At 39.9% G+C, this 26,927-nt stretch overlaps 2 protein-coding genes across 3 annotated transcripts in view; both read right to left on the reverse strand.

The window, feature by feature from the left end:
* LOC149010443 (SEC-C motif protein) overlaps window positions 1-26,927 on the reverse strand; it is a 49,400-nt gene that overhangs the window by 4,448 nt on the left and 18,025 nt on the right. The window lies entirely within an intron of this gene.
* On the reverse strand, window positions 1,065-26,913 carry LOC149010444 (2-carboxy-1,4-naphthoquinone phytyltransferase, chloroplastic-like). Of its 2 annotated transcripts, XM_089160356.1 has the most exons (10): window positions 26,120-26,913; window positions 24,786-24,889; window positions 8,060-8,131; window positions 7,801-7,939; window positions 2,451-2,557; window positions 2,262-2,361; window positions 2,128-2,166; window positions 1,945-2,055; window positions 1,716-1,781; window positions 1,065-1,592 (listed from the first exon to the last, which is right to left on the reverse strand). In XM_089160356.1, exons 1-10 carry the CDS (start codon window positions 26,420-26,422, stop codon window positions 1,458-1,460), a joined length of 1,176 nt encoding a protein of 391 aa, XP_089016482.1. In that variant the 5' UTR covers window positions 26,423-26,913; the 3' UTR covers window positions 1,065-1,457. The 2 variants fall into 2 exon arrangements, with proteins under 2 accessions (XP_089016482.1, XP_089016483.1); XM_089160357.1 differs by lacking the exons at window positions 2,262-2,361; window positions 2,451-2,557.

The raw sequence follows: 26,927 nt of genomic DNA on the forward strand, positions 1-26,927 counted from the left end.
TAATGTTCAAAGCTAGTGGAAGGAGTAATACCATCAGTGATTGTGATATTTTCAAAAAACTTCCAGCTGTTATTCAATCTTCACCCTTTCAAAACAACTAAAACATTGCAGACTTGAAAAGCCCAACCACAAATAAGTCTAGGGATTCATAGGATAAGGAACCATGGTAGAAGATCTCACTCTCGAGCGAGATCTCGCCTCCTAAAAATACCGAGATCTCAACCATCTCGGCAAGATCTTGGTCGAGATATACAATTTTTTGGTGTCAACTCGGTGGCCCATCTCGATGGATTTTAGGATCCCAATTAGGTTGACACTTGATATTTAAACTATTTAAGGCATTTTGAACACATTGGTGGCCTTGGATTTATCAGAAAACAACCCTATGTATGATTTCTAAGTCTACTCATAGTGTGAAACTGAAATGTTGTAAGATTAGGGAATGTAAGGTTATACAATATGTAATGTAGAACCTTTAAGGCATATAAATGAAAAGCAATTGGATTAAATGCATCAAACAACCTTAATGTTAACAAAATTCCATCCATATGAATATAACAATCTCAATTTTCAAGAATAGAATAATGAAATTATATAACCATTAGAAGTTCTATATAAGTCATTAAATCATAAGTTTATAAGACAAGTCGAGAATGATTGATCTTCCTTTGATGTTATAGATGTGCTAAGTATAGTTGCAAGTGAAAATTCAGCCAAAATCCACACAAAAAAAATTGAAGAGTTCCAAAAAGATCCATGGTGAGATAGGGCGAGATATGATGAGATCTCGAGCGAGATTATAACTAATCATGACCAAAATCTTTAAAATTATACACACCTGATCAATTGCTAGCTGGAATATAAATATTATAACTGCATGCATAAAATAAGGGTAATAAAGTTGCATACTCAACTCCAAGACCTGAGATGACTGTATTATATCTAAACGACATGCAATCAAAGGCTTCAAAAGGATCCAAGTAAAGATGTCCCGCCAGATGAATTAGTTACTTCAGCCAGATAGCAGCAGCCCCCACAAATTATTGATGGATTGGAAAGGAAAGGAAAGGAAATGTCTTCAATAATAAATTTCAGATAAAAAAGTTGAGTTTGTGTCCCCAGCATTCCAACCATTTGCATATTTATTATAATTGGAAGTCATTTTACAATAAATTGAGTGGTCATAAAACACAGCTGAGGCTTCCCCTATGTGGGTGCTCCAAAAACAGTACTAATCATAATCCGGCTTCCAAAGGATTATCTGAGGGCACCAGGTTACTTCACAAGAGGATGTAGCAGCAAATCACTCCTCTCCCATCTTCAATCAGTATACCGTCCAACACTCATTCAATAAATGGATCTTTGAATAAGTACTACTACACTGATCCCTCTCATCCTCGACAAGAAATCAGGTCCATCGCATATTCCCGCTTTGAAGACCAAGTTGCAGGACAATGTCAAGGAAACAATGACTTTTGCACATATCTGTCAGTCACAATTCTAGCACCCACCAACCCAGCAGCCAATGCAACTCCAAATAAAGCATGCAGTCTAACACAATAATATTTGGCCATGAAGATCTTGGCGTTATCCTGCATATATTAAGGTGGACAAAGAAATCCCAAACCATAAGTTAATAACAGCATGTTGAAGAGATGCAACCCAGAGAGAAAAAAGATGGATTAGGGAGGTGGCTGGAGTTTTTTGTTACACACATTGTGGTTCTCTTCAACAAAGTGGACAAGAAGTTTCCCAATGGGAAGGGTGAGCGCACAGAGAAACTGGAGAATAAAATGTCATTCAATTAGAGAGTAATAGAATGTGGGAAAACATATGAAGACCAACAACAGAATTTGGGTATAGAGGTCCAGAAAAAACATCAGATTCTGCCTTTGTTAAATCAGAGTGTAGAGTCCCAAGGGACTAAATTAACCACCAACTTACGAGGCATGTCAAAGGAAGGGCTTTGCTCAGACAGAGCAGAAAGAGCAGCAAATAGAGAGTTCCAATTGCAACTTTCACCACCCTCGAACCTGTTCTGTTGCCAATCCTAACCTGCAATCACAAAAAATAAGTCAAATGGCTTATTTGTCTACAAGTTTGACAGGCATCATCATGTTTTATTACCAAAGGAGACATCTTTCCCACAGATAAATCTCCAGCAACCTGAGTCCAAAATAATTGTATCAGCTGAAGCCCTACATTGAAAAATTGATACAAAATCCAGATGATAAATAGAAAAGAGATATAAATAGACCCACCTGGTGAAAATGACTGCAGAAAAGGATCAAAGATGTGGTGAATCCGACGAGGAGAGATGCAGATAGAACTGTGCCAGTTAGGGGAAGAATGTGCATCTCACTAACAAAAAAATATAAAAGACCTAGATATTTCAGGAAACATGTGATTCAAACTTAGGTGTATGCAGTGAACTAAAAGACCCAGCTAACCTTCTCCTACTCTGCATCAAGTAGAAAGCACAAGTTGCAAACGGACCAAAGGCCGAAAAGCACAAGGGCTCTCCCAATCCCTGGTAACTCAACCGAAATGGTGGGCACTGCAGAAAGCAGTTTCAGCAAATTGTGAATCTCCATCTGGTAATTCTGAGAATTAAATGGACTAGAGTGGAAACATTTGCTTACTGAATTTGCACCATCTAAAAGCAGGATAATCCCAAACAATGGGGACACAAAACAAAAAGAAACAAATTCTGTAGAAGCTCTTCTTTGGCTTTCATAGAATAAGGGCAAGTTTTCAATATTAAGAGGTCGATCAACCATCAAGTTTACTCAGTTAACATTAATGTTAATTTTACTACCCAGCGCTTTCCACCCCCTTCACTCAAAAATGAAGATATAATGATGTGACCATAGAGCTAAGGTAAAGAGTAAAGCTGTAATTTCCCTAGACTTGTGGCTGCCCAGGAAATTCCAGCAACAGGTAGAGGGGTTTTTTTTTTGGATGAATAAATAATTATATTAAAGAGAAAGAGGAAAACAACCAAGGTCTTTAATCAGAAGACCGAAAAGAAGAATTGAGACCCCAGGAGACAACAATAAGCCTGTTCCTTGGGGTATCATCAACAGGGGGGTGGGGGATAGCTGACAGTATAGAAGAGACATCGAAAAAGATGACATTCCAAATCAAATCAATAGAGCGAGATTTGGAAGTCCATCTACGAAGGTTGCACTCCTACCAAAGATGATGGATCAAGGCACAAAACACTAGCTTTCCGATCCGATCGCAAATGGAAGTTCTTGAAAAGTTTCTCAAAATCCAAGACCAATCTCGCTCAAACCCAAGGGAACGCCTCAAACATGGCCAAATGGTAGCAATGGCTTTTCCCCAGATTGATCTGGAGAAAGGGCAAATGAAGAAAAGATGCTAAAGGTTTTCCGTTCCAGACCAACAGAGGATGCAGTTCGGGTTGACACGTATGTGGCGGCCAATGAGGAAGGATTGGGTAGGGAGGGCAATGTTTAGGGCTCTCCAAAGGGTAAGGAAGTGACGAGGGATGTGGTTTTTTAACCAAACCAAGGGGAGCCAGGGGGTTTTGGGTTGTGGGGTCTGAGAAGGTTCTAGGCCGAAGAGGTGGAGAAGGATTTGGTGGGAGAAGGGAGCCAAATGGTGATGTCGCGGGGGAAACTGGAGAGGGGAGGGAGGGAGTCCCACACCCGTGTGAGAATGGGAAGAGGGGGAGGGATCCAGGATCCATTGGAGATGAAGGTTGATAAGGGGGTGGATTTGGGGATGCGGGTATCAGAGACTGTGCGGGGGCCAAAATGATTAAAGAGAATCCCCATCGGATGCCACGGGTCAAGCCAGAAGGAGGTGGAGGAGCCAATCGAGATGGAGGTGGAGATAGCGGAAATAGCGCGAGGGCACAACAAGAGAATTTTTCTCTAGACCCATGAAGGGTTGGAGGGAATGGAAACAGTCCAGATGGAATCCAACCAGAGGAGATAAGAGTAGACCCACCTAACCCAAATAGAGTCATGCTTTGAAGAAATTTTCCATATGAGTTTGAGAAGGCAAGCTAGGTTAACATCTATGATTCGGCGGATTCCAAGGCCACCTTTGGAGGTAGGGCGACAGATGGAAGACCAGCTGACTGGGTGAATGAAGCGCGAGGCTTCTTGCCATTTTCAAAGGAAGGCACAAAATAAAGATTCCATTGCAAGGATGATGGACTTGGGAATGGAGAAGATTCCGCACCAATAGAGGTATGTGGACTGAAGCACAGAATGAATGAGGACCACAAGGCCGGCAAACGAAAGGAATTTGCCTTTCCAAAGTTGCAATTTCTTACGAATGTTGTCAAGCATTGGAAGGCAATGGTGAAGAGTGAGCCTGCCTGGAATGAGAGGGAGGCCAAGATAGACCACGGGAAAAGAACCGGGCAAGAATCCTAAGAGCTGGAGAAGAGAGGCTCTAAGCTGCTCAGGGATACTTGAGAGAAAGATGGTGGATTTGCCTAGGTTGACCCGAAGGCCAGAGAGAGATTCAAACTAGGAGAGGGCGGAGATAATGGAGGAGATAGAAAGATGGTTCGCTTTGGAGAAGATCATGAGATCATCAACAAAAGCAAGATGGGTAAGGTTAAAGGATTTGCACTTAGGGGTAGGGGAAATGAGAAGCTGATCGGTTTTGGACTGAAGGATACGGGAGAGGACTTTCCAAGGCAAGAGAGAAGAGGAAGGGAGATAGGGGGCAACCTTGGCGGATTCCAACCCAGGAAGAGAAGAACCCAGCCGGAGAACCATTGACGATGACAAAAAACCTAGGATTGGACATACAGGTTTTGATCCACTGGAAGAAAGGGGGAGGGAAGCCCATAGAAGAGAGGACATTGCTAATGAAGTCCCAACGAATGGAATCAAAGGCCTTGTGCAGATCAACCTTAAGGAGCGTAGCAGGGGAGTGGGCGGAACTATTGAAGCCGCGGACAATCTCCGCACAAAGGAGAACGTTATTTGCGATTCTCCGGCCCGAGATGAAGGCAGATTGATTCATACTAACAAGGGATGGGAGAACCTTTTTTAGCCTATTCGCTACGCTTTTTTAGATGGATTTGTGGATGAGGTTACAGAGGGAGATGGGGCAATAATCAGAGAAGGAGGAGGCTCCATGCTTTTTGGGGATGAGGTAGAGGAAGGTTTGATTAATGTAGGAGAGTTGAGAGGGATTGAAGAAAAAGCTACGGATGGCATGAATAAGATCTCTCTCGATGAGATCCCATGACGAATGGAAGAAACCCATACTGAAGCCATCGGGGCCAGGGGCCTTGCTGGATTTGTGGGAAAGGATGGCAAGGAGGATTTCTTCCTTAGAGGGGATAGCACAGAGAGAGGAGGCGAGGGAGGGATCGAGGACTTTGTTAATTAGGTTGGGGGGAAGAGGAGAGTGGGCCAGAAGCGAGGGAGGAGAGAGGAGGTTGGAGAAAAAGGAGACAACTTCGGCCTTTATGCTAATGGAATCAGAAATGCAAAAGCCATTGCAAGTGATGAGGGAGGGGATGGAGTTAAAGTTGTTTCGGGCCTTGAGAGATCGATGGAAGTAAGCAGAGTTGGAGTCCCCAAGCTCAAGCCATTGGATTCTAGCTTTCTGACGGAGGAAGCTTTCCTCAGAAGCGAGGAGAGAAGAAAGCTCAGCTGAGAGGGATTTCTCATTCTCAACCAGGAAGGGGTTGGAGGGGTCATTTTGAAGGAGGGATTGACTGGACTGAAGGCTCGATCTGCAGGTGGAGGTCCTAGAGGAGATATTGCCAAAGGAGGAGGAATTCCAGGATCTGAGGGCTTCCTTAGTGTTGCGGAGCCGGCAAGCAAAGGCAACAAGAGGAAGGGAGTAATAGTGGACCGGCATAGACCAAGCTTCACGAACAATGGGAAGGAAGGAAGGATCCGAGGTCCACATGTCAAAGAATTTGAACGGTTTAGGCCCAAAGGAGGGAGGCGAAAGCAGGACAAAACAAGGGGAGTGATCAAAGAGATTGGAGTTAGAGAAGGAAGTGTGGGAAAAGGGGAAGGAGGAAAGCCAAGAAGGGTTCGCTAGGAAGCGGTCCAGCTTGGAGGCAATTCTAGCCGACCCAGAAAGACGATTATGCCAAGTAAGGGGGTGACCCGACCAGCGAAGGTCAGTTAAACCCAAGTCATCAATACAGGCATTAAAGTCATCCATAGCAGAAGGGGCCGGAGGAGAGCCGCCAACACGCTCATGGGAGAATCTAACAATATTAAAGTCCCCGCCGATACCCCAAGGATTCGCTAGGAAGCGGTCCAACTTGGAGGCAATTATGGCCGACCCAGAACGAAGATTATGCCAAGTAAAGGAGTCATCCATAACAGGTAGAGGGGTTTGTTAGGGTTTTAGAAACAATTCAAGCCTGTTGGGAATGAAATTCAGATCTGAATTCTATTGGATGTCGAAATTCAGATTTGAATTTTGAATTTTAGGGCAATTAGGGTTTCGGCTAAGGTTGGGAGAGGGGCTAAGCTTGCTGCCTGCAGATCAGACTTGAGTATATGGTTGATCTACAAGTCAGAAGTTGTTTCAGAGAAGGAGAGACTAAGATTTAAGCATTAGGGTTTTCTGAAATTTATCAAAATTCTGCAAATCGCATGAAAAAGATGAAGTGCAGGAAATTCTGAACTCCAGTAAATAGGGTTTTTTTGAAGAAATTAAGAATAGGGATGGGGCCTAAAGGTTCCTGCGATTCTAGTGCAGGATAAAGGAGGGATTTAGGGCAGGATTTGGGATTTCCTAAAGTGACTGGGATATACTGACATGGGGAAGACGAGTAAAGGGTAATGGTCATGATGGCTTGTAAATGGGGCTGAAGTTGCAGGAAAATAACGGGGAAGGGCAGGGGTGATTTGCGATGGGATGGGGAGGCTTTCCTAGGTCAACCAAGAGGGGGAGGGGTAGGGAAGGCTACGGTGGAAGGGGGAAGGTCTTCTAGGTTGTGCAGGAAAGGGGAATGGGAAGGGGAGGGGCCATGACTTCGTGGTTGCTGGGAACTTGAAGAAGGTTACTGGACTTATTGATTGAAGCTTTAGAATTTGAATGCTTGCTTGTTTGAATGCTGGGATTAATTCAGAAGCTCTCACAATGACAACTGCAAGGTCCCCCTCTTAGGAACCCTGTCAACCATTTAGTCAATAAAATATTCAAATCTTCAATTCATCAAATCTCAAAATAACCAACATGAAAAAGCTATTTATAGCTTGAAAATAAAGATCCTGACTCAAACTAGGATCTCCTTATTGATAGAGTCCCAATACATATAGAACTATACTTTGATCCAAAACTTCTAACAGATAATATAAGGAATCTTGTCTAATATCAACTGACTAAGGACTCATTCAAAGCCACTTTGATTTTAAATAAAATACTCAAACAAATCCTAACCAAACTCAAACTAACTCGGTGAATTTTTGAATAAATCCTAAATCAAATTTAGAGGTAAATTGAGGGCTAAATTGGCCAAAATACCTCTTATAAAAGTTTTAGCCAGCCTATGGAGGCTTCTTGGATCCATCCTGGGGGACCCACTTAGGATTACAGCTAGGGGGCTTTTGTGTTCACATCATATAAAGTTGAAAAGCAAAAGCTAATGAGCAAGAACCCTTTAGGTGGCAATTCCACCAGCATGTCATTGGGAGGCCTTTTTTGGCTCTAATACTCAAGTTTTTCTGATATTAAAAGAACCATAATAGCCACATTGGAGATGCAATGTTTCATTACTTTCAGTTTCAAGAATAACTTCAAAGAAAAATCAAAACATAAAAATTCAGTCACCACCTGATAAATGTAGCCACAAATAATAGCACAAGCCAACAGTAATATGGATTGAACATTTCCAGCTTCAGCAGATGCCCAAACAAGTCCCATGAAGCCAAAGAAAAGTAATGCATAAGCAGTGACCAGTATCCCTGTACAACTTTTGAAATGCCATGACAAAAAATCATTAGTTGGGTATCAATTCTCACTACCAAAATAAAAAGATAGCATTTAAGTCTAAAGAGATATGAAATGCGAACAAGATGTGTAAAAAATTTACCTGCCGACCATGTTCACAACAGATTCTTTCTTGTTCTTATCTGCCCCAGTTTCAAAGTCATAAACATCATTGCTGCCCATGAATCAGAGTCAGGACTTTCCAAAGAAAATATCTCTGATGGAATTATAATTAATAACGCTTCTGACATTGGTTAGCAATTACTGACAATAAGCAACTTAAAGTTGAAGATCAGAATACTGGATTCCTGAACATCTTGCCAACCCCAAACCATTGATTTATCACCTCATCTCAATGTGAGGAAGTAAGAATATTAATACGATTGTCCAACAAATGCCTAAGAAACATGCCGCTATGACAACATCCTGGTAGAAATTGGATCTGTAGTTGGGCAAAAAAAAAAAAAGAAATCGGATCTGTAGAATGCCAAATATCCCCTCCCTCCCCCACTGTTCCACCACCCAAAAGAAAAGAACAAATGACAAGAAAATAAATAATCATGGTGTGGTCAAGGCTACAAACATATCTATTTTTATTTTTACTTTTTTTGGCCAAACACAAACATATCTATTGAGTTTTGACAAAATGCATTCCGATGATCTATGGGTTGAGTTAGTTAGGTCTCAACTTTTCACCATAAAAAGCATCAAGAGGAAAGAAGCCTTTCTCAAAAGCTGCAACTCAGTTGCAAACCAGCACCATACGCCAATCCATTTACCAACCGAATAGCCAGAAAATTAAGACAAATATCCAAAAAACCTACAGAAAAATAGTTATTACCACTCCTAGAAGACTGAGAGATCTGTACCTTGCTATATTCCCCCCCAAACACCACTCCCCCCCCCCCCCCCCAAAAAAAAATTTAATAATAATAATAAAATAAAACAAGGGGAAGTAAGTCAAGTAACCATGATATAATGTGTGCAAAGATATACAAAAATGAATGTGTCTTTAATAAACCTCAATCCATGGTCAAGGTCAATCACGATGTCAAATAGGTTAACACACCTAGGATGAAAAATTTTCAGTATCACAAAGTACCTAAGAAAAGTGGATGCTGGGAAAAGAGCGTACAATAGCAGCCAGTTTCTTCTAAAACTCCATTTTAAGGGCTTAATTGCTATGGTTTGACTTTCTAGTTATGAGAGTCAATCCTTGTTGTAATACAGTTAATATTCATAAGGAATTAAGGATAGAATTGTCTCTAGGATATTTTCTATAATAACCTACACCGGGAATCTCTCTTTTTGGTCTGTTATATTATTATTACAAATTAAGGCTGGCCATGTCACTCTAATATAAGTCAAGATTTTTGAGACCATTCAACATGGTATCAGAGCCACATATCTGACCCACGGATCTAAGAAATCTCTAGAAAAACCCTAGAATTTCTGCCACACCTCTCTCCCCCCCCCTTGTCCAAACCCATCGCCTACCCCATATAGTGGCCTTGGACCACTGGCACCATTGTCACAAGGCCCTATGGCCATCACATCATCACCATGAGGCCGCTAGGCCCTACGACTTCCATCATCGAACACCCTTCCACCCTTTAGAAGGATCCTAGGGCATCGCCTCACCCCACCCCTACGATCTCTGATGGTCTCAATCAGTTGCTCTTGCAGTGGGTGCTCGCGGCCTTACAGGTCATCTTCACAATACCTCTACAAAACCCTCCAATCCAGATACAAGACAAGACAAGTGGGAAATCGATGAGTGCTTGGTAATGGGTTTCTTACTCAATTCCATTGAACCCAGTACCAAAATTTATCTCTTGCTTCCCAGTGCTGCCATCATATGGGAAGTTGTCAAGGAGATTTATTCTAAAGTTGGGAATGATGCTCATTGTTTTGAAATCCAACTAAAAATTCAAGTTTTAGCAGGAGCTTACTCTTGCCCAATACTACAATACACTATGTGGGGATTATCAAACACTTGACTTCTATGGTCGCTTCACTCCAACCTACGCTACTGATGTTGCTGCCTATCAAAAGTGGGAGGATTAACTATGTGTCTATGATTTTTTTGGCTGGATTTAACATTAAGTATGATCAGATACAGGCTCACATCCTCTCACGGGAACATTTTCATCTCTGGAGCAAGCCTATGCCATGGTTGACACCGAAGACAGCCACCGAATAGCAATGGTCCACTGTCAGATTCCAGAGAGATATGCTTTAGTTGCTGGTACAGGAGGCTCTCACACATATTGGTGATTATTCTTATTCTCCAATTAGGCACTACAATGGCTGTGAGCGTCATACCAAGGACAAACACTGCAAGTTACATGGTAAAGTAGCTACTTCCCGTGGAGGGGGACAGAACTCTAACCTAAGAGAAAATCCTCAAGCACCTGCAAATCAAGCCAATCTAGAAGATCCTAATGATTCCAACACCTCTCTCCTCAGATGAGCTCCAGCATCTTCGCCAGTTGACGGACAGACTCGAAGAATCATCTTCCACGCTAACCTCTAGTGCCAGTGCTGCCTTTTGCCATGGTTCCCTTCTCTGAGGTCTCATCCCACCTCAAGTACCTTTGGTTGTCACAGTGCGTCCTTGAGTAATTCCTCATGGATAATTAACTCCAAGGCAACCAGTTATATAACTAATTCTTCTACTTTCTTTCACTCCCATTTTTTTGTTTCCCTTAACTATAATGTTCGTATTGACGATGGCTCTCTTTCCCCTGTCTTTGGGAAGGGTTTAATCATTTGTTCACCCTATTTATAGTTATCTTCAGTTTTGCATATTCCTAATACTTTTATTAATCTCTTATCCATTAGTAGTATAACTCAAGATTTGAACTGCAAAATAACTTTCTATCCCTTTTATTGTGTATTTAGGACTGGGAAAAAAGGCGTACAATTGGGAGGGGTAAACGGCAAGGGGGCTCTATATGCTAGACAGTTCTCCACCAGCATTGATTACTATCTCCGGATCCAATTCTCCTATTTTATTTACTTTATTCCAGCGACATAGTTGTTAAAGCTACATTCCCTTACCTACTTTAGTTAAACTTTATCCCAATTTGATTAAGTATTGTAATTTAAATAATTTTCATTCTAATGCTTGCATTTTGACAAAGCAAACTAGACATGTTTACCCTATTTCTAATAACCATATAAATATTCCATTTTCTATTATTCATTCAGATGCTTGGGGTCCTCCTCGTATTGTTTCTACTTCTTGTTATCGTAGGTTTGCCACTTTCTTTGATTGTTGCACTAGAACCACGTGAGTTTATTTGCTTCACCAAGAAAAGTGAAGTTTTTTCTTGTTTTAAAATATTTCATAAAATGGTTAGTACTCAGTTTGGAGCCATTGTGAAAACACTTTATACTGATAATGGGACTAAATATATGAGTTGGGAATTTTCACCTTATTTGGTCAATCATGGGATTATTCAAGAGACTAGTTGTGTTGACACCCCACCTCAAAATGGAGGATCCTAATGTTCATCATGCACGTCCCACATCATTTTTGGGGTGATGTCATTCTTACCGCAGCCTATCTCATTAATAGGATGCCATCCTAGGTTTTACAACACTGTTATCCCCTTGAAGTCATATTAGGTACAACAACTTCTACTATTCCACCTAAAGTATTTGGATGTGTTGCCTTTGGCAAAAATCATCATTTTTATAGTAAGTTTGATCCATGTGGGTTACGGTGCATATTTCTTGGTTACTCTGCTAACCAAAAAGACTATAAATGTTATCATCCTCCCTCTTGCCAAATGTTTGTTTCCAAATGTTGTATTCCAAGGACAAATTCCTTATTTTTCTTATACACCTCTTCAGGGAGAGAGTGTTAGTGAAGAGGTTCCGGTCTTGACCCTTCAATGGACATTCCCGCTGATATTCTTGTCGAAGATCCTCACTTGGAAGATGGAGTTACCGGACAGGAACAACTGATGATGGACCAGGAAGTGATGTGCAGAGGAAGCACAATTACCCTGCAATCACCTCTAAATACTTATCAAAGAAAATAATGTGACTAACCAATTTGAAGCTCCACCTCCTAATCTTGAAGAGACTACTCCTAGTAAGTCAAATCTTGACCCTGTTTTTGACCCCTCCTTAGACTTACTAATTGCATTGCGAAAACAGCCACAAGCATGCACCAAGCGCCCAATTTCTAACTTTGTTTCATCTCATTCCCTATCCCCAGAATTTTAGAACTTTGTTTCTTCTTTGTCCCCTACTTCTATTCATAACACATGGCAGAAAGCAATGACTCACTCGAATTGAAAGGAAGCAATGGATGAAGAAATAAAAGCTCTGGAAAAAAAAACAAGATGTAGGATCTAGTGAACTTACCTATAAGGAACAGAACCATTGGATGCAAGTGGGTGTTTGTCATTAAGCACAGAGCAAATGGAAGTGTGGAGAGATATAAAACAAGATTGGTAGCCAAGGGGTTCACTAAACTTTTAGGATTGACTATCAAGAGTCCTTTACTACAATTGCAAAGATGAATACAGTACATGTTGTGCTCTTATGTGCAGTCATTGTACTCTTATGTGCAGTAAATCTAGGATGGGTCCCCAACAACTTGATGCAAAAAATGCACTCCTTTAGGAAGAAATTCAAGAAGAGGTATATATGGATGTACTTCCAGGGTACAACTCTATTGAAACTCATGAAAAAGTATGCAAGTGGAAGAGAGCTTTGTATGGGTTGAAGCAATCCCCAAGGGCCTAGTTTGGAAGGTTCCATACAGCCATGGTGTCTATTGGCTATAAATAGAGTATTGTTGATCATACTTTGTTCATCAAGGAGAATGACTCTCACACAATTGTACTATTGGTGTACATAGATGACATTGCTATCACAAGGAATAAAAAGAAGGAATTTCAGCCCTAAAGACTTTTTTGGGAGCTAAATTTGAAATCAAGGCGTTAGAAAATAAGCTTTAAAGAATCAAATCAGTGCTAGAAGAAGAAGAAGAAGAATAAAGGAGAAGAAGATAAGAGAGGAATCATAGCAAAGGCTTGCGCTTCTACCAAGGGAACTAGAATCGTAGGCTTCCTTTACTTATAGTTTTTGTTAGAAAACAAGCTTTAAACAATCAAAATAGCAGTTGAACTTGAACAGAGAAAAGAGAGAAGAAGAAGAAGAGAAGAGAGATGAAGAACCAGTAGAAAAGACCTTGGATTCTTAGCTAAAGAGTCTAGAATCACAGAGCACTTTTATTTATAGCTTCTAATGAATCTAATACAACTTGAGAGACAAGTAATTGTCCTCTAGAAGAAGGAAACAAAATATTACAGCTTTAGTAACTTCCTAAATCCTAAAATAGAAAGTTCTGAAAATAGAAACTACCACCAAAATAGAAACTATGCTTTCTAAAAACTCCCAAAACTTATGTAGCAAGATTCCCACATTAGAAATAGAAAATATAATCAAAACAATAGCATAATACTGTTCACATGAACAGTAAAACTCTCAAATTTACGTATACTTCAACACTCCCCCTCAAGCTGGAGCATACAAATCTCCCATTCCCAGTTGCCAACAGATAGACTGAAAACTTGGTCTGAACAGAGCTTTGGTGAACAAATCAACTAGTTGGTCAATAGAGCTCACAAAAGGAGTTGTTATAAGCTTCTTCTTCACTGCATCACGCACAAAGTGACAATCTACCTCTATATGCTTCGTTCTCTCATGGAACACTGGATTACTAGCAATGTAAGTGGATGCCTGATTATCACAAAACATTTTCATAGGGGCAGAAACTGGAAATCCTATTTCCTCTAACAATGAACGAAGCCACATTAATTCGGCAGCGGTGTGGGCCATAGCCCTATACTCAGCTTCAGCACTAGATCGAGCAATGGTGGACTGTTTCTTACTCTTCCAAGTCATAAGATTTCCACCAAGAAAAGTACAATAACCTGTGGTTGACCGGCGATCAATGACGGATCCAGCCCAATCTGCATCAGAAAAGGCAACCAAGTCCATACTCCGATTTGGTCGATAGATGAGCCCTTTTCCGGGCGCACTCTTGAGGTACCAAAGCACTCTCATCGCTGCATCCAATGAGCCTTCCTAGGAGACTGCATAAACTGTCTCAACACACCAACAGAATAAGAAATATCAGGACGAGTAACAGTAAGATAAATAAGTTTCCCAATAAGACTCCTGTGACGATGGACATCATCTACCAAGTCACCATCATCACGTCCTAACTTCAACTGAGGATCCATGGGAATGTCGCTAGGTTTGCAAGCATGCCAGTCTCAGTCAAAAGATCTAACACATACTTTCTTTGTGACAAACTTACTCCTTTTTTACTGCGGATCACTTCAATCCCCAAGAAATATTGTAAATCACCTAAATCTTTGGTTTGGAAAGATTTTTGTAAGTGTGCCTTAACTGTATGGTTTGCATCAACATCATTGCCTGAAAGGACAATATCATCAACATAAACTGTCATAATGACAACACAATCACCCTGCCGTCTAACAAACATAGAGTGATCAGAATAACACTGTACAAAACCAAAAGACTCCACAGTCTTGCTAAATTTCTCAAACCAAGCCCGTGGAAACTGTTTGAGTCCATAAATCGCTTTATGAAGCCTGCAAACACGAACATTGTCCTCCCCCTGAGCAACATACCCTGGAGGTTGCTCCATGTAAACTTCTTCATGAAGATCACCATATAAGAATGCATTTTTTATGTCAAGCTGAAAAAGAGTCCAATCATAATTCACAGACCAAAGATATCAAGACACAGACATGAATTAAGTCTTGCCACGGAGAAAAAGTCTCAAAATAATCTACACCATATGTTTGTGTATAGCCCTTAGCCACCAAGCGGGCCTTAAGCCTTTCAACTGTACCATCAGAATGGTACTTAATAGTATACACCCACCGATAGCGGACCACATCTTTCCCAGGAGGTAAGTTGACTAAAGACCATGTATAACGAGAATGTAAAGCATCCATTTCCACATCCATAGCGGCTTTCCAGCCAGGAATTTTAAGAGCTTCAGTATGATGGGTTGGAATATGAACAGCAGACATAGACAAAGCAAGGCAACGAAAGCTAGGAGGAAGATGAGAGGTAGAAACAAAATTGGAAACAGGATAAACAATGTTAGAGTGTAAAGTGCAAGTACGAGTACCTTTCCTTAAAGCAATTGGTAAGTCATCTGAAGGTAGAGTGGGATCTCCACTAGAAGAATCCGCCGGTGGAGAGGATGAAGAAGGAACATCCGTAGGGCCAGCTTCAGGCTCCACTAAAGGAGAGCCGCTAATATTGTTAGGAGGAACTCTATTATCCACAATATGTTCTGGCAACTTATGTCTTCGCTGATAAACCTGTAGAGGAACAATGCTAGTGGAAGGAACTAAAGAGGGAATAGGAGGAGTATCATCCAAAACACAGTTTTCAACAGACACAGATTGACTTAGATAATAAGGAGTGTCTTCAAAAAAGGTCACATCTGCACTTGTAAGATGTTTGCGAAGAACCGGATCATAACAGCGAAAACCTTTTTGAGTGCGTGAGTACCCAAGAAAAATACACTTAATAGAACGGGGGGAAAGTTTATCCAAAGGATGTGGTATGTGAACAAAACACACAACCAAAAATTTTGGGTGGAACTGAAAACGATTCTCTATTGGGAAAAACAATTGAAAAAGGAGATTTTTTAGAAAGTTAAGGCATAGGCATGCGGTTAATTAAATGACCAGCAATCAAAATTGCATCACACCAGTAACTCATTGGAACATTCATCTGAATCAAAATAGCGCTTGCAACCTCCAAGAGGTGGCAATTTTTGCATTCAACCACTTCATTTTGTTGGGGGGTGAATGAACAACTGGTTTGATGAATCATTCCAAGAGAATCACACAAGTTAGATATATCATATTGCACATATTCTAAAGCATTATCAGAACGAAAAATTTTAATAGGAAGAGAAAATTGAGTCCAAATTTCATAAATAAAACCTTTAAATGTAGTTAAGAACTCTGTCCGATCCTTTAAAAGATACAACCACGTAAGACAGGAGAAATCGTCCACAAAAGTAACAAAATATCGAAAACCATGCCTATTACTAATTCTACAAGGGCCCCAAATATCGGAATGAACAAGAGAAAATAAGGACTCACTACGAGAGATAGAGCGTGGAGGATAGGTGGCACGATGATGCTTCCCTAACTCACACGCTTCACAATTTAATCTAGACACTGATTTAAAGAAGGAAGTAAAATTTTTAATCTAGGTAAAGACAGATGGCCTAAACGACAGTACCACTGGAGAGCATCTACACAATCATCAGAAAGAGCCGCAATAGGGGTAGCATAGTCCAGATAGTAGAGTCCGTTCATTTCACACCCTCCACCAATCGTCTTCCTCGTGTGAAGGTCCTGGAAAACACAATAAGTGGGAGTAAAAGTCACAGAGCAGTTTAGTGCTTTAGTTAATTGACTAACAGATAATAAGTTAAAAGGAAAGTTAGCAACATGAAGTACGGATGATAAAGTAAGAGAAGGTGTAGGAGAAACACTTCCAGAGCCTAGAATAGGTGTGGAAGTCCCATTAGCTATGACAACAGAATTTTTAGTGGTAGATTTAGAAAAAGAGCTAAAAAGTGATGACTTACCAGTCATATGGGAAGAGGCCCTTGAATCGATGATCCAAGGGGTGGGAGTAGAAGTGAGAAGTGCTGTGTTACCTGCATGAGAAAGTGTGGCAGCAAAAGTACTAGTGGATGTGGAAGCGCCAGTTTCAATATTTTGCAATCGGCAAAGGATTTGGCTTACATCATCTCTTAGAGTCTTAGACAAGTCCCCTGAAGAAGATCCAGAACCACTATCGTTGTTTGCTACAGTATCAGTACCACCATTAGAAACGGCATGATTGGTAGGGTGCTTGGCCCACTCTGGTTTTTCATATTTGGCTCAACAAGCTTCCACTAAGTGCCATGTTTTACCGCAATGAGTACAAAGTCAAGATGTCTTATCAGACAGTTGAACACCACGACCTCCAGAAGACCTACTAACTCCCCCTGAACCACGACCACGTCCCCTTCCATAAGAGGTAGTGAAGGCTGAATTTTCTCCTTTAGAACTTTTTTTTGGAGAACTCCCTTCAGGCAAGGCAACACGTTGAAGTCTAGAATATGCTTCACTAAGATTAGGGACATGCTCACCAGCAAGAAGATGTCCTTTGAAAGATTTCAGTTCAGGGTTCAATCCTGCAAGAAACTTAGAAACAAAAAATTCATTCCGTTGGGCCTTAAGCTTCTCTATATCAGTGGTGAGAGGTTGAAAGACATTCAACTCCTCCATCATGCCTTTAAAGGAGTTGTAATAATCCTGCAAAGACTTGTCAGCTTGCTGAAATTGAAATAGCTTTTCATAAATACTAAAAATCCGAGTCATATTTTTAGCTTGGGAATAAGTCTCTTACAAATCATCTCATATTCCCTTTGCAGTCTTATGGAACATAACATTCGCTGCAATATCAGGTTCCATACTATTCCACATCCAAATTTTGATGATTGCATCATCTTGGATCCAACTAAAATAAGATTTGTCAGTCTCAGTAGGAGGTTCATCCTCAATGAACTTAAGCTTACCTTTCCGAACCGCTTGTGACCACAACAAGTAATTAGAACTACCTTTGAGCTTGATAGATGTAATTTGAACGTTTACATGATCTCCTTGAGATCCTTTTGCTTCAGCCGTACTCATGATTGAGTCATGTGTAAGTGAAGACATTAAACTGAGGTAGATATCACTCAAATCAATTTCCAAAACTTGAAGTAGAAAGAACACAAAAAAAAATTCTGCAACCTTAGGACAGAATAGGAGAAAAAAAGAGGTAACAATGGTATTCAAGTTCTGGTACGTGTAAGAGTAAGGTAATAGGTAGAGAAGATCAGTTCACATGAATATCTGATCTAACAGTCCATAATATACAGCATTAGGTGGCTGCACACCAAGGAAACAAAAGAAAAAAAAGAATTTCAGAAGAGAATATTGAGAACAACACTATTTTGATTCAAAAAAAGCTCTGATGCCATGTTAGAAAACAAGCTTTAAACAATCAAAATAGCAGTTGAACTTGAACAGAGAAAAGAGAGATGAAGAACCAGTAGAAAAGACCTGTGATTCTTAGCTAAAGAGTCTAGAATCACAGAGCACTATTATTTATAGCTTCTAATGAATCTAATACAACTTGAGAGACAAGTAATTGTCCTCCAGAAGAAGGAAACAAAATATTACAGCTTTAGTAACTTCCTAACTCCTAAAATAGAAAGTTCTAAAAATAGAAACTACCACCAAAATAGAAACTATGCTTTCTAAAAACTCCCAAAACTTATGTAGCAAGATTCCCACATTAGAAATAGAAAATATAATCAAAACAATAGCATAATACTGTTCACGTGAACAGTAAAAACTGTTTTTACCGTTTGCGTGAACAGTATAAACACTGTTCGCGTGAACAGTAACGTGAACAGTAAAACTCTCAAATTTACGTATACTTCAACAGTTTTCAATGCTGAAACTACAACTTGAGAGACAAGAAACTAGTCCTCTAAAATAAGGAAATAAAATAAATACAATCTGTGGACAGAAATTTGTAGTATTCTAACTCCTAAGATCTATCCAAAACAGAAACTATAGAAAACGAAAGTTCTGAAATTAGTAGCTAACAAAAAATTAGAAAGTATGCTTTCTAAAACTCCCAAACCTTGTTCATCAAGGTTCCTACACCAAAAATAGAAAGTAATCAAGCATATCCAAAAAGGAAATATCCACAATGGTAAGCTTGCACACCAAGGCAGCAGCCTTGGTGCTTCTACGCATGCTTTAACACTCCCCCTCAAGTTAGAGCATACAAGTCTCCTATGCCCAGCTTGCAACAAATAGGGCTTTAGTAAATAAGTCAGCTAGCTGATCAGCAGAACCTACAAAGGGAGTCCTAATCCGTTTATTCTTGATGACAATCTACCTCTATATGCTTTGTCCTTTCCATAGTTGTCAAAGCGTCTGCCTAGGCAGCAAAACGGTTTTTCAACCGCTTAATTGACGTTCAATCTGCAAAGAAACTCCAAGGCCCAAAGTGACATTGAACCTATTTTTTGCTCCGGGGCACCTGCCTCCACACTCCCGCCAAGGCGACCTATGCCCGTTGACAACAGAATGTGAAGCATAAGCCATACTCAACATCAAAAATCAATGAATCAGTAAATGCCTAGGCGAACGCTTTGACAACCATGGTTTGATGAGATGAACTTATGTTTATGTTCTTTTTTTGAATAATTTTTCATAATTATGATTCTTGAATACTTTTTTTTTTTTAATGAATGTGACTATTAAATATTTGTTTAACTTATTATAGAAAGTAGTTGTATTGAAAAATAGTTTAAAAGTAGTTATATTTTAAAAAAAATTGACCCAACCGTTTTTGTCGCCTTATTGCCGGCTAGGCGCCGGTTTGTCGCCTAAATACCTAACCGAAGCTCCAATCGCTTTGGTCGCCTTGCCGCTTTGACAACAATGGTCCTTTCATGGAATATTGGCTTACTAGCAATATAAGTAGCAACTTGATTATCACAGAACATCTTCATAGGGGCGAAATTGGAAACCCCATTTCCTCCACAAGGAGCGAAGCCACAGTAACTTGGCAGCTATGTGGGTCATGGCTCTATATTCTGCTTCCGCACTAGATCAGGCAATAATGGACTGTTTCTTACCCCCTCTAAATCACAAAATTTTCACCAAGAAATGTACAATAACCAGTAGTAGATCGGCGATCAGCTAAAGATCTTACCCAATCTACATCTGAAAAGGCGACCAAATCCATACTCCAATTCGGTTGACAGATGAGCCCTTTCCCAGACGCACTTTTGAGATACTCTCATTGCTGCATCCCAATGGGCCGTCCTGGGAGACTACATAAACTGGCTCAACACACCAACAGAATAAAAAATATCAGGATAAGTAACGATGAGATAAATAAGCTTCCCCATAAGACTCCTATAACAATGGACATCATCCAACAAGTCGTCATCATCTAGCCCTAACTTTAACTGAGGATCCATAGGAATGTCAGTAGGTTTAGATGCAAGTATGTCGGTTTCAGTCAAAAGATCCAACACATACTTTCTTTGTGATAAACTAACTCCTCGTTTACTGCGAACTACCTTAATTCCCAAGAAATACTGTAAATTACCCAACTCTTTGGTCTAGAGGTACGTCTGTAAGTGTGCCTTAACTGTATTCATAGCCCCAATGTCACTGCCTGAAAGAACAACGTCATCAACATAAATTGTCATAATGACAACACCACCATCCTATCGTCTAACAAAAATAGAGTGATCAGAATAACATCAAAATAACATTGGACAAATCCAGAAAATTTCATTGTCTTTGCTAATTTCTCAAACCAAGCCCATGGAGACTGTTTAAGCCCATAAATGGCTTTATAAAGCCTACGAAAACGAGTACTATCCTCCCCCTAACCAACATACCCTGGAGGTTGCTCCAAAAAAACTCCTTCATTCAGGTCACCATACAATAAGGCATTTTTTATATTAAGCTGAAAGAGAGGTCAATCATAATTAAAAGCTAACGAGATCAACACACGAACATAATTAAGTCTAGTACTAGAGAAAAAGTCTCAAAGTAGTCCACACTATACGTTTATGTGTAGCCCTTAGCCACCAAGCGAACCTTGGGTTGTTCAACCGTACCATCAGAATGATACTTAACAATATAACCCACTGGCAATGAACCACATTTTTTCCAGGGACAAGTCTACCAAAGACTATATATTATAAGACCGTAAAGCATCCATTTCCACATCCATAGTAACTTTCAAGCTAGGGTTTTTAAGGGCCTCATTATAATGGGTTGGAATACAAATGAAAAATAGAGAAAGGGCAAGACAACGAAAGTTGGGAGGTAGATGAGACACGGATACATAATTAGAAATAGGATAAACAATATTAGAATTTAAGTGCAAGTACGAGTACCTTTTATCAAGGTAATGTGTAAGTCATCTGAAATAGAAGTAGGATCTCCACTAGAAGAATCCGCCGGTTAAGAGGATGAAGAGGGAACCTCTGTAGGACGGCCTCAATCTCCATTACAAGAAAGTCACCAATATCAACAGGACGAACTGTACTATTTTTCATTTAATAAAGTTTTGATGCCATGTTAGAAAATAAGCTTTAAAGAATCAAATCAGTGCCCGAAGAAGAACAACAACAACAAAAGAGAAGATGAGAGAAGAACCACAGTAAAGGCCTACGATTCTAGCAAGAAGAACTAGGATTGCAAGCTTCCTCTATTTATAACTTTCAATACTAAAACTACAACTTAAGAGACAAGAAACATGTTCTTCAAAAAACTGAAATAAAAGCTACAATCTGTGGATAGAAATTTCTAGTATTCTAACTCCTAAGATCTGTCCAAAATAGAAACTGCAGAAAAGGAAAGTCCTAAAATTAGTAACTAACAGAAAACTAAAAAGTATGCTTTCTAAAACTCCTAAACCTTTTTCACCAAGATTCCTACACCAAAAACAAAAGGTAATGCAACATATCCAAAAAGGAAATATCCACAATGGTAAGCTTGCACACCAAGGCTGATGCGGTGGTGCTTCTACGCATTCTTCAATACAAAGATATGGGAAAACTTAGACATTTCCTAGGTCTTGAATTGGTATACTCGGTTAGTGGTATTCCCTCTCTCTCAAAGGAAGTACACTCTGGACTTGTCGACAGAGACTGGGATGTTAGGGTGCAAACCAGCTGAGACACCCACTGAGCCCAATTTGCACTTAAAGGCTAAAGAAGGAGAACTAGTGCACAAGACCAGCTATCAAAAGTTAGTTGAGATTGATTTGCTTGTCTCACACTAGACCAGATATCACCTTTGTAGTTCATCTGGTGAGCCAATACATACATGATCCCCATTCTTCACACCTAGATGTTGTTTACCAAATCTTAAGGTACTTGAAAGCAACTCCAGGAAAAGGAATAATGATTTCCCCTCATGGGCACATGAAGATGAGGCATGTACAAATGCAAATTAGGTAGAATGTCCGAATGATAGAAGATCTACCACTGGGTATCGCACTTATGCGGGAGGAAACCTAGTGACCTGGAGGGGTAAAAAACAAGCAATGGTTGCTAGGTCCTCTGGCTGAAGCGAGTTTAAAGCAATAGCACAAGGAATTTGTGAGGCATTATGGTTAAAACTTAAAAGGACTACTTCAAGACCTTGGACCAGATTCTGAAACATCTATACAATTGCATTTGGACAACAAGTCATCAATCAATATAGCTCATAATTTAGTGCAGCATGATAAAACCAAGCATGTGGAGATTGATAGACACTTCATCAAGGAGAAGCTTAAGTATGGATTGATTCATATTTCCTTTGTGTCATCTGACAACCAGAGGGCTGATTTGGTTACAATAAGTATTGAGTACTAAAGCTTTTAGTAATATTACTAGCAAGTTGGGCATGATAAACATATATGCACCAACTTGAGGGGGGTGTTGTAATACAGTTATATTCATAAGGGTAGAATCGTCTCTGGTATATTTTCTGTAATAATCCCACATTGGGAATCTCTCCCTTTGTCTGGTCATATTATTATTATAAATTAAATCTGGCAATGTCACTAACTCACTATAACATAAGTCAGGATTTCTCAGACCGTTCAACGATCCTATATGTTAGGATCACCTCAGCCTTATACTGACTAAATATTGTTTGTTACATGGATCTTTTTCCCCCCAATCAACTATGCTTAGAGTTAGAGCTATACTTTTTACTACTCCTAAGCTATGCATGATTTTCCTCACCACTGAACATGGGGTTATTTTAGGCCTATCCTCTTGGTCTTTCCAGCTCCTTCAAGCTGAATCAAATAAACCTTCTGTACTCGACCATTCCAAGGCTTCCATTGTACATCTCCATACCACTTAAAACAACTTTCCTGAAACTTGTTATGTATTGAAACTACTCTAATTAGCTCTAATTAGTTCACTACTTACCTCCTAATTTTGTGTTTCCTAGTTACCCACTAATCCAACAATCTCAAATCTTGAATCCACTTGATATCCATAAAACCCATCATTTCTACCTTTTTTTCCTATCCAGGTTTCCCATTTCCATAATTTCCTCATAGCCAAACATACCCTAAGAAAAATGGCTAAAATCTTAGCCTTTTTTGCACCCTAATCAGTCATAAATCCATGTTAAGGATGTTTCTTGTGCCTGCCCTCACCCCCTCAAATATTTTTCCTAAATCCACAAAAAAAAAAAAAAAAAAAAACCTTAGGGCAACTAACTAATGAAGTTTTTCTGGAAAATTGCACTCTTCAGTCCTTTACCCTCATGATTAGAATCTACCCATCATCATTACTAAATCAAGAAATTTCTCTACAGAGTTTTTTTCCTTTTTTTCCTTCGGTGGGGGGGGGGGGGAGGGGGGAGGAAAAAACCTAGTTCGCAAGTGCCCCACCACTGTTGGGCATGGGGAGGAAAAGTGTATCCAGCCTTTCGCCTGTTTCCAGAACAATTCTATATAGAGTATTCCCAACAAATCTAAAGTTATGAATTAACAGTTTCCTATCAAGGGCAGTGGAGTCCAATATGGATTTTAAAGCATAATTGGGAATTTTCCGTACTTCAGCTAGTTAATTACAAACATATAGTGATATCAGTTTTTATACTTCTGAAAGCTGTATTTCTGTTCACACCTTACCATAGTCCAAATTTCGGTTGAAACCACCAAAATTGGTTTTTTGCCTAGCTGCAATGAAACTGGGGGGAGTTTTTTTTCTCCCTGGTTTCGACCTAGATGGTCAAAATTTCGACCACGAAACATTTCTTTAAAGTCCCAAATCTCAGTCAAGTTCGATGAAGCTGATTGAAATTTCAAGGATTTCCCCCAATTTTGCCCTTTTGCCTCCTTCAACCTCTTTTTCACTCAAAAATATCACTCCTTCGCCTTCCTTCACCTTGTTTGTTGTTTGCACCATGGCGATAGTCCTTATTTTTTTATATTCATCAGGAACATCATTCCCAATTATGCCAATTTAGTTATCATTATTGAGTTATAGTCCATTGCCTGATGACACATTGCATAGGCTGGGATAAATAGCTTATGTTGATGAGGCCACCTATGGAAGGGTAGTGACGAAGTTCTTGGAAAAGAATAGGCATACCATGAGATGGCCTGGTTTTGTCCAGTATCCAGAGTACTACGCATCTTAAACGATGGATCCACCCAGCACTCAACTTGGAACCTGAAGCCTGGGAGTTTCGTTATTGTAATTGTAAGTTTGTATCAAACATCTAATGTATGCAGTACTATTTGTTCAATTTTACAAAGTTTGTAAATCTTGAAACCTTTAATGTATATTAACACTTGACTGATAACTTTTCCTAGGCTTTTTTAGCAAAATGCATGTTTCATTGTGTCTTTTATGCTTTAAATAGTTAATATCCAAGAAATCAGACAAAAAAACCTATAAAAATCTCCGAAACATGGTGCCGCAAAATACCTAGGAAAATTCCCAAGTTTCAACTGAAATTTTGGTAACCATCTCGGTTTTGAGGATGGTCGAACCCAGCCTCAAAACTGAGTTGAACCTTGCACCTTATGTTTCTTGATAACTGTCTCTGGTACCAACCACACATAATTCTCATTTTACGCACACCGTCAGCTTGATACAATACCTACTGGACTTAATTCACATCCTAAAGTATAGCATCACATCTGACCTCAAGTTGAGCCAAGTGATGATAAGAACGGATGAAAACAGGAGTACAACATAGCGTCTGGCAGAAACTTGGCCTGCTTGCAAATATGCAGCTGCAGTACCCACCTGTCACCAGAAAGTAAAGAAGTCAATAAAGCCATTCCATGTGCAGTAACTGAAAAAGGTGGTTCCTTAGCTAATAACAAGAGAAGCATAACATTTGAGAGTGGTGAATACAGAGTGCTTATAGATTTCCGATCTGAGAAATCTACTTCACAATTGTGGGTTCTTTTAATGAGAATACCCAGTTTAAAACCTGACTATAATATCCCTTAGTGAGGGAACTAAGAAATAGAGCATCATCAAAGTTAAAAAGTAAAGACCAACAGTAACCTGATGATGTACATAGAAAGCATAAGTAGCAATCAAGAAGAAGCAAGGATCAGCCATAATGATGTTAAAAAAAGTGGAAAAAGTTCTTTCTTTCTTTTTTTTTTTTTTTTTTTTTTTGGGGGGGGGGGGGGAGCTTGGTGAAGACCAAAATAAATTGACCTAAATCATACAAAAACTCCATTAACCCATTAAGGTGGAATTACAACAACCAAGATAATGAAGATTCAAATTATATTAACTAGTTTCAGTTCATGTATAAGCATTAAAAAACATTATAAAAAAGTGAACAGTCACAAATTCCTCCCACATATTTTTATACACTCAGATTGATCATTTACTTCCCCAAAAATGTATCTCAGGTCTCTGCAGAATTGAAAGTCTTCTTAATCCATTATGGTGTCTGAGTAAAAGGTTGCAGGTGGGTGGCCGTGAAGAGAGAGAGGTTTTCTCGTTTCCTAGTCCCTAAAAATTTGAAACTACACTATTGAGCTCAGTTCTGCCTTAATTTGTTCCATTACATAAAGTTCTTCCGGATGAGAGAATCAAATTCCATATTTCAGTATAAAGGGCTAATTATGATATTTGAATGGTGTGGTTTGGGATTAGAAAAATCCTCAGCACCATGAAATCAATTCTTTGGATTCAGAGCTTCAAAATGCTGCGTCCCATAAACACAGAAGGAACAAATTAACACAAGAAAGAGTAGTAGCTACTGAGCTCAAAAGTCAAAACTGTGTCCAGTACACACACAGCAGATATACCAGATATATCCAATCAAAACAGGAAATTAATCAGTTGACAAGCTTGCTAATTGGTGAGAACAGCAGATACAAAAGACTAAATAAAAAAAACGTATTCAGTTTCACAAAGGGAAACAACAAGACCGGCAGTACTGTCAAGTAGAAGCCTGAGGGGACTGAAAAAGAAGGAGACAAAAAAATAATAATAAAGTATAGACGTTACAGTGAGGGGAATAAAAGCAACAGAGTAAATAGGAAACTTGATAGCTCTCCATATCAAAGTTGCCCTTGAAACGTTCTCGTGTTCTTCAGGAGTAGCGTCGGAAAGCTCTTGTACGTGGTCGGTGGAAGCTGCCCACTTTGGGTAATCCCGTTTGTTTACGGTGGTCCACCTTCCTTTAACTCTTCTTCTATCAGATGGCGTTTGTAAAGAGTAATGGAACTGTAAGTTGGGTCTAACGGAGTTGGGATAGGAAAGCAGAAACGGGGTCGCCAGAGTGAAGGAAGAGGTGGAAACCGCGACCATATTTTCTGCAACTCTAGAAGCTGCGGAAAATGAATTTATCCACTGCACTGCACTGCACTCCAAAATCACTTAGCAGTTGGGTCTCTCCTTCTTCCCCTCCGGTGTCCTGCCAGTGGCTAATGCGGGTCAAGAGTTGAAATTGGTTCCCTCCACTATCGCCCCTTTTGAGTTCTTATGAATCAAAACCCTAAAAGTTCAATCACCCACAACAATCACTTATTCTCTTGGCACCTTCGTCGTTTTCTTTGCAACTCTAGTCACAAATGAAATGAAATGAGCTTTGCATCTATCTCTTCGATTTCTATGATGTAATTTAGTGTAATCACTGCTCATATCAGTCAAGAACGTAAGTAATGGAAAACCCCAGCAATGTATGCCAGCGTCAACCCCAGGATATTGCGTGGTCGCCGGCAGGGAATGTGGGGGCGGGGGTAGGGGAGGGGACAGCGGCGGCAGTGGGAGGTTTCCAGGAGTCCGGATCAGCGACTTTCTGATCCCTGACCAC

The sequence above is a fragment of the Hakea prostrata genome, chromosome 7 (genome assembly GCF_041222555.1).
Source record: "Hakea prostrata isolate BN-2017 chromosome 7, UWA_Hpros_2, whole genome shotgun sequence".
Lineage (NCBI taxonomy): Eukaryota > Viridiplantae > Streptophyta > Magnoliopsida > Proteales > Proteaceae > Hakea > Hakea prostrata.

Bases quoted from the DNA above. Each gene is read 5' to 3' on its own strand.
- LOC149010444 (XM_089160356.1), bottom strand. From the start codon at position 26,422: ATGGTCGCGGTTTCCACCTCTTCCTTCACTCTGGCGACCCCGTTTCTG. The intron at 2,167-2,261 runs GTGGGTCTATTT...TTTTGGACTCAG, and splicing joins TCTGCAGTCATTTTCACCAG to GTTGCTGGAGATTTATCTGT. The intron at 1,593-1,715 runs GTGTGTAACAAA...TAATATATGCAG, and splicing joins TTGTTGAAGAGAACCACAAT to GATAACGCCAAGATCTTCAT.